The sequence below is a fragment of the Enhydra lutris genome, unplaced genomic scaffold (assembly GCF_002288905.1).
Source record: "Enhydra lutris kenyoni isolate GAN:26980312 unplaced genomic scaffold, ASM228890v2 scaffoldscaffold77, whole genome shotgun sequence".
Lineage (NCBI taxonomy): Eukaryota > Metazoa > Chordata > Mammalia > Carnivora > Mustelidae > Enhydra > Enhydra lutris.
This window is the reverse complement of record NW_019154161.1, coordinates 4350850-4358310: the sequence shown is the minus strand read 5'-3', so window position 1 is coordinate 4358310 and position 7461 is coordinate 4350850. Positions and strand designations below refer to the sequence as shown.

At 53.5% G+C, this 7461-nt stretch overlaps 1 protein-coding gene across 5 annotated transcripts in view; it reads right to left on the bottom strand.

Annotated features, from left to right (window-relative positions):
* Window positions 1-7461, bottom strand: part of LOC111160625 (zinc finger CCCH-type containing 4) — a 39860-nt gene that overhangs the window by 20905 nt on the left and 11494 nt on the right. For all 5 annotated transcript variants that reach the window (XM_022523844.1, XM_022523845.1, XM_022523848.1 and 2 more), the window contains 2 exons: window positions 2704-2923; window positions 2274-2384 (listed from right to left, as the gene is read on the bottom strand). In XM_022523844.1, the coding sequence (XP_022379552.1) occupies window positions 2274-2384; window positions 2704-2923 (331 nt within the window). The remainder of the gene's footprint in view (window positions 1-2273; window positions 2385-2703; window positions 2924-7461) is intronic.

The following is a 7461-nucleotide window of genomic DNA, read 5'->3' as shown; positions in this document are numbered from 1 at the left end:
GTGGGGGCGCCTGGGTGGCTCAGTGGGTTAAAGCCTCTGCCTTCGGCTCAGGTCATGATCCCAGGGTCCTGGGATCCAGCCCCGCATCGGGCTCTCTGCTCTGCAGGGAGCCTGCTTCCTCCTCTCTCTCTCTCTGCCTGCCTCTCTGCCTACTTGTGATCTCTGTCAAATAAATAAATAAAATCTTTAAAAAAAAATTTTTTTTTTCCTTGGGGCCTTAGAATTCAAGTAATGACCTACTTGGCACCCGAACTAGAAAGCCATGCTGAATGATGCTTTCCAAACTGTGCTAGTGCCAAGAGATACGGATGAAGTTATACGCAGACACAGACACACAAAAGGGAAGGCACAAAGATCGCCTTCGGTAGGTAAATGGATAAAACCAGCTGTGGTCCGTCCACAGTGGAGGATTATTGAGCAGTTAAAAGAAACAAGCCCATGAGCCGTGGGGCTATGAAAAGACCTGGGCAAACCACGAACCCATACTGGTAAGTAAGAGAAACCGGTCTGAAGAAATTAAACGCTGTGACGAGTCCAGCTATCTGACATTCTGGAAAAAGCAAAACTACAGAGACAGAAAAAGGTTGCTGGTTGCTTAGAGGCCCAGAGAGGAGAGGGGAGGTAAAGCACAGGGGATTTTTAGAGAATTGAAACTCATCTATGATGATCTACAAGTCCATAATGTCAAGCCTTTGTCAAAAACTGAAGAACTGCAAAACGCAGAGAGGAAACCTTAATGCAAGCCGCAGGCTCTGATTCCTAACAACACGTGGCGACTGTCTCAGCAATTACAACAAAGGCACCACACTAACACAGAGCAGAAACCAGCTGGGGTGGGTAGGGCGCTATCCGCTCAGGGTTCTAGAAACCTGAAACTGCTCTTCGGGTGCGTGGATGGCTCAGTCGGTTAAACACCGGACCCTTGCTTTCGGCTCAGGTCATGGTCTCAGGGTTGTGGGATCAAGACCCCAATGGGCTCCACAGGGAGTCTGAATAAGGGACTCTCTCTCCCTCTCCCTACCGCTCACTCTCTCTCAATTTAAGTTGGAAAAAAATAAACAAAACTGTTCTAAAAAAAAAAGGATTAATTTCTAAAACTCCACACTCATTACGAAAAAAACGAGAAAACACAAAACACAGATATGCAGACACTGGTGACTACGTTAGCAGACCTTAAAAAACGCCTCAACCCCGGGGTGCCTAGCCGGCCCAGTCGGTGGCACACGACACTTTTGATCTCGGGGTTATGGGATCAAGCCCCACACTGGATATACAGGGGACTTAAAATCTTAAAAAAAAAAAAAAAAAAAACGCCTCAGGGGTGCCTGGGTGGCTCAGGGGGTTAAAGCCTCTGCCTTCGGCTCAGGTCATGACCTCAGGGTCTTGGGATCGAGCCCCGCATCAGGCTTTCTGCTCAACAGGGAGCCTGCTTCCTCCTCTCTCTCTGCCTGCCTCTCTGCCTACTTGTGATCTCTCTGTGTCAAATAAATAAATAAAATTTAAAAAAAAACAAACAAAATACGCCTCAGCCCCTAGTTATCAATCGAAGCTGTGCTGTGCCCTGCATTCCTTATCTCCATCAGGTTTAATGTCTGAGTCCCTGTTAGCAGATCAACGTCAACGGCAGCACCATACGGTAATCTCCCGTTAGGATGGACGATGGGATACTTAGGGCACGTTTTAGAGCTACTAGCTTTAAAAGCATTTTTCATGAAAACTTGAAAATCTATGTTGATTTCTCTTCTCAGAGATTTTGCTGGGGTGGGGGCAAACAGCCCACAAACCAAATACTTCAACCGTGTGTCTAAGCTCAGGGTTGCGACAGCATAAACGTCTGACTTCTGCCTCCGCAGCATTTGAGATCATTTACTCCTGTAAAATCATTCCATTCTCTAGCTGATTTTCCAGGAAAGGTCATTTCTGAACAGGGGCAAACAGCTGTACCAGGGATAAACCAGCAGGTTTCTTGGGACGGGGACATCCTGAGTCCTGCCCAGGCCATGGGAGGAAGGGTCTTAAGAGCGTGACCAATGGAAATCGGCCACTACCTGGGCTCAAACCCCTGCTCCTGCGCTATAGGGCTGCGACCTGGCTGGTTTCTCAGCTCTGTTTCCTCACCTGTACGATGGGGATAAAAACAGGATCTCATACTGCAGGCTTAAAATCCATATAAAGTGCCGTGCAAGAGTGCTCAGCACACAGCAAGTGCTCAGCAAACACGGGCCTGCCCCCACTCCCAGCTCCGCAGGGGCCCCGGAGCAGCAGTTACTCACCGGCGCGTACGGGGGGCTGTACTCTCGGTACTTGCGGTGCCCCTTCTCACTAGGACTGAAATCCGAGTCATCTGAGAAGTCCGAGAAGTCATCACTGGAAGAAGCGTGGCGCTGCAGTGACAGGGGAAGTGAGCTCAGTGACTGCCACGGGCCGGCCCGCTGGCAGAGTCAGCCCGGGGACAAACCCTGCTGGAATGTGCCGAAGGGCTCTGCGCTCTAGAGAAACACCTCACCTGGGGGCATTGAGTGGCAGTAGAGCGTGAGCTACCAACTCTTTAAGGGGTAAAAAAAGCTCTTTATCCAATTTGGGGAAGGAATAAATGGCACCATTAAGAGTGGCCTCTGGCCTACGAGACCAGCGCGGCCCCGGGGGCTCTCAGCCAGGCCCGGTGCCATGTAGCCTGGCCCTGGCGCGTCCTCCCGGACCTACTTTGTGCTTGGATTTCCTCCTCTTCTTCGACCTCCTCTTCTCCTTCTCCCGCTCTTTCTTCCGCTTCCGCTTCAGTCTCCTGTGCGACTTCTCCTCATCTGAGTCGCTATAGTGCTTCTCCCCCTTTTCCTTCCGGCTCCTCTCGGGCCCTCCGGAGGTGTCCTGGGTCTCCTCGGCCCCATCATCTTCCAATTCACCTTCTTCCAACTCACCATCTTCCCTATAAACCAACCCCAAAGCCAATATGAACCCAGGGTGTGAGAGGAGACATCCGCAGGCCCCAGGCTGCCCACCGCTGACAGACACACGGAGCCCAGCTACTGTGAGCGAGGCCTTCCTCGGGAGGACATAAGGGCCACTGCCTTTCGTCCCAGCCCACACCCTCCCTCCTAAAAAAGGGCTGCGCCTGCTTTTAGATCACCCGGCTGGGGGGGGGGGCGCGACACCATCAGAATTTAAAGGTACGGACACTGATACCAGGACAACTCTAAGCCACAATTTCTCAAAGTGCTCCACAGGACTAGGGTTCTAGGAAGAAAGGCAACAAGGTTCCGTGGTCAAATGAGGTGAGGAAAGTCCCATCCCGGGGCTTCACAGTGTTTAATGCTCTAACAGAAGTTCCCAGATGTCTTACCATCGAGAAACCTGTAAAACCCTGTGTTCAAGCATTTCCAAAGCTTACTGGCCACAGAGGCTGCTTATATCAGGGGACACGGACCAGCCATGGTCCCCAAGTGCAGGGGTGCACGGTGGCCTGAGGTCACTGGCGAGCCCTGGGAGCTGAGGCCCAGTGGAGACAGGGCCGTGGCTCTGAACCAGGTGCAGCCCCCACGCTCCGGGGCCCTACCCACGGTCAGGCCTGGACTGCGCCTGAGGATGTAAAATGTATTTTACCGAAGCCCCATAAAGAAGTGCAAGTGATCAGCTCTGGTTTCAAGGTCTGAGCCATACCCTTAGCTGCACAGCTCAGCTGGAGAAGGGGAAGGGGTAAGGGAAGGGTCCCAGACCCCTCCTGAGGTCCTCTCCTAACAGCTGTGAGAGTACCCACAGAAGGGGTCCCCCCACTCCACTGCTCTGAACCCAGGGATCCCTTCTGGCTCCCCTTCCTACAGATTTCCCAACTTTGTCACCTCCCCACCGTGACCCCCATCCCTACCCTAGTACTTGAAAAAATAAGAGCACTCGCCAGACACTGCCAACAGGACATTCTAAATGTCTAACTATCTGCGGGGTGGGGTGAAGGTGAGGGGATGCATGGGGTTAAGGAGAAAAGCAACTGGAAAAAGAATCCAGTTTTTAGCCAAACCCACGGACACATTCTCGTACACAAGTACAGGAGCTAGTTTAAAAAAAAAAAATTAAGTTTTCAAATCTTTTAAAACCTCCCAGAGTTCCTCCTGTATGACCAGGGAAGGGTATGTGTGAGAATATGCAAGTTCCTTCCTTCTCTATTAATTAATCCACAAATGAAGATGGAGAGAACAGAAACAGTGGCGTAACGAACCCGGGACCCAAACGGCTATCCACAACAGAACGAATCCAGGCAGCAAAGACCTCACTGCTCAGACGAGACCGGGGCCAGTGTGAGAACAAGCCTACCACGTGAGTGGGCGCCCAGCACCCCTGCAGGGGGCACAATGAAGAAACACCACACTGGTGATTCTCCCAAAGGCCCTCGTGCCATCCCCTTTGTCCAGATGTCAAGGATGCGGGCAAGAGGAGGCTCTCTTTACTCTCATTCCCAATTCAACAGGGTCGGGTTGGCTTAAAACCCAAGTGGTCCCAAACCCACAGATACCCCAGCAGAGGTCAAGGGCAGCTCCCACAGACACAATGCAGGACACAAAATTTGCTCTGATGTTTCAAAAGAAAACAAGACAGGAAGGTGACCAATGGACGCATCGTGTGGCTTCCTTGCAAACCGCCAAGTTGGGGGGTGGGGGAGTCAGCCCCACAGGAAGATGTGGAGCAAAGCTGGGAGGAGCCAGCATTCCTGACAAGTGAGGCACCTTCTGGCAGGGGCTTGGGTGCAGCCCACGGAACAGGGTGTGGGACGGAGCCGCCTGGGCTGGAGTGGCCTTGCCCTTAGTCAAAGTACGACCGACTGGGGAAACTGGTTTCTGTGAGCCAGCCAGAGGGAGTGGCTGTTAAAGGGCAGCCTGGCACTCTCCCCGCTGCCTGGAGCTGTGGACACCCCGGGGAGGGGGGTGTTATTACTGGAGCAAACATGATGCATGTCCCTGCTGGGAACACCGTGGGCAGGCCCAGTCACCACACCCCAGGAGAAAACACAGGAAGATGCGGCCAGACCACACAGACGGACATTACGGAGCTGAGGAAGGCCCAGAGACAAACCAGAAACATAGGCAGACCTTCCATGAAGAAAAGCTAAAAAGAGCATCACTCTTGACAACAGTCTGGACAGGAAAAAGGGCAGAGGGACATGGTGAAAATTACCCAGAAGCCCAGGGCAAGCAGGGGTGGAGGGAACACGGGAAGACAAGAATGGGCCCAGAAGCCCTGGTTCCAGAAAACAAGGTTCCAATAGCAAGACCCCTTCAACCCTCTTGTTTCCAGAAAGGAGGATTTCAAAGGGAGAGGAGGTGAAGGGACTTGTCAGAAGCAGACAGCCCAGACACTCCCTCACCCCCGCCCACTTGGGGGGAGGACACCAGGACAGGGCAGAGAAAGGTCCTGCCCAAGGTCAGCGGGGGCCACCGCCCCTGTCCTCCTGCTACACAGCGGCTTGCTGGGCAGCGCAGGCCAGTCTCCGTCTAACACCTGGGGAAAGGGCACAAAGACCATCCAAGCAACTCCAAAGCCTTGACGGTGGCCAAGAATGATCCCAGAAGGCAGCCTTTTCATTGCAAAGCACTTCCCAAAGCAGGGAAGGACAGCACTCAAATCCGCCCTAGGAAGACCCCGGGCCAAGGATCGAGTCTCTTCATTCCAACACCTCCGAGAACCTGGGCTCAGCGACAATCTAGCACACAACATTTTATAAAGTGGGGGTGAATACTCAAAACTTTGTTTCCTGAGACGGACCTGGGAGAAACTGAGAAATACACAGTATAAAAACCAACAGATGGTGACTTACAAAGGGAAACGGGAGACTGGAGGGGACAGAGACGGGGACACTCCAGTGACCAGTGTGCATTCTTGGCACCATCCGGCCATGCTGTGCTCTCAAGCTTCTCAGAGCCCCGGGCTGACCTCTGGTCACCTGCAGGGTCACCCCTCGGCTACCGCGGGAAACTCACAACTCGCAGCTCAATGTCCTGCATGAATACGGGATCTGTTTCAAGAGGAGAAAGAGGACAAAAAAAGACAAGACGACCAAACCCGCTGGGACCGGGGCAGAAATCCTGGGGGGCACAGACACGCCCCGCACAAAAGCAGTCTCCACAAACAGCAGCCTGGCGTCAGTGGTGCCACTTTCCAGACCGCCAGCAAAACCCATGTCAGAGTGGGATTAAACACCGAGGGAGCGCGCCTAATAGACTGTGACATAATCCCTCAAGAAAAGTGGGGGAAGCCCCGTCGCGCTAATCATTTCAATCTAGACCTGCCAAGCCCTCTTGAGACCAGCACGCAGGAGAAAGCCTGCGGCATCAGCCAGAGCCGAGACGACCTTATTCCCAGAGCCTGGACTGGCAACTTCCCAGCATGGCTGCCCTGGGGTTGGCCTGCCAGGGCCATTAGGGACGGGAAGCCAACCAAGCCGGGGGACTGCCTTGGAACCGGCACCCAGGAGGGAATGGGCAGAGGCCAACGACTTGCCGAGGGTCAGAGCTGTCTCGTGCCTCCTGGACCAAAGCTTCCAGGGCATTTAAATTTCCATTCACAGAGCTGGTGACAGCCAGCTCCTCCTCTTGGGTCAAAGACCAGATCTGGACGCCCATTCCAAGGACTGCCCATTTGGCCACTCCACGGGGCACGTTAGAGTGCTGAATTCATCATACACCATGGGCTTGGCCAAAACAGAACTGGGTAAAGAAACCTCAGGATTCAAAGCAGGTGGGCCCTAGCCACCAGCCTACAGATTCGGGCATGGGGCTCCGTCCTGCCAGCCGAGTGACAGCCAGTTCTGCTGGTTCCCTAGCAGCGCTCGTGGCACGATTAACTTAGCCTTGGTTTTCCCATCTGTGGAATGGGATAACTGTGGTACCTACAAGGATTTTTCAGGTTAAATGAAATAACATGGATAGAGCCCTTGATGCGAGAAAGGTACCAACTACCAGATGAAAAGCAGCTACTGGTTTCGAGAACCAGCTACCACGAGTGTGCCTCTGCATGGATAACCCTGAACTGGCCCAGATGCTCACTGGAAAGCCTCTTCTCTGTGGAGTAGCTACAACCAGGGCCCCTTGGGGGCCACCGCTACCTGCTGGCCAGCCAGTCCCCACTTCACTTGGCCCCACCACACATGCGCAGTCGTCTCCCGACAAATCCCCCTGCTGAAACTGACAAACCAACATCTCCCCTTCCTCAGCTCTGATCTAGCTGGTAAGAGAAAGTAACCAAGTGGCTGACCCGGAAGGAAGGACACAGAGAGCGCTAAGCCCCAGGAGGAATGGCCAAAGGCCCCCTAAAAAAAAGGGCGCCTGGGTGGCTCAGTGGATTAAGCCTCTGCCTTCAGCTTGGGTCATGGTCTCGGGGTCCTGGAATCGAGTCCCACGTCAGGCTCTCTGCTCAGCAGGGAGCCCGCTTCCCTCCCTCTCTCTCTGCCTGCCTCTCTGCCTGCTTGTGATCGCTCTC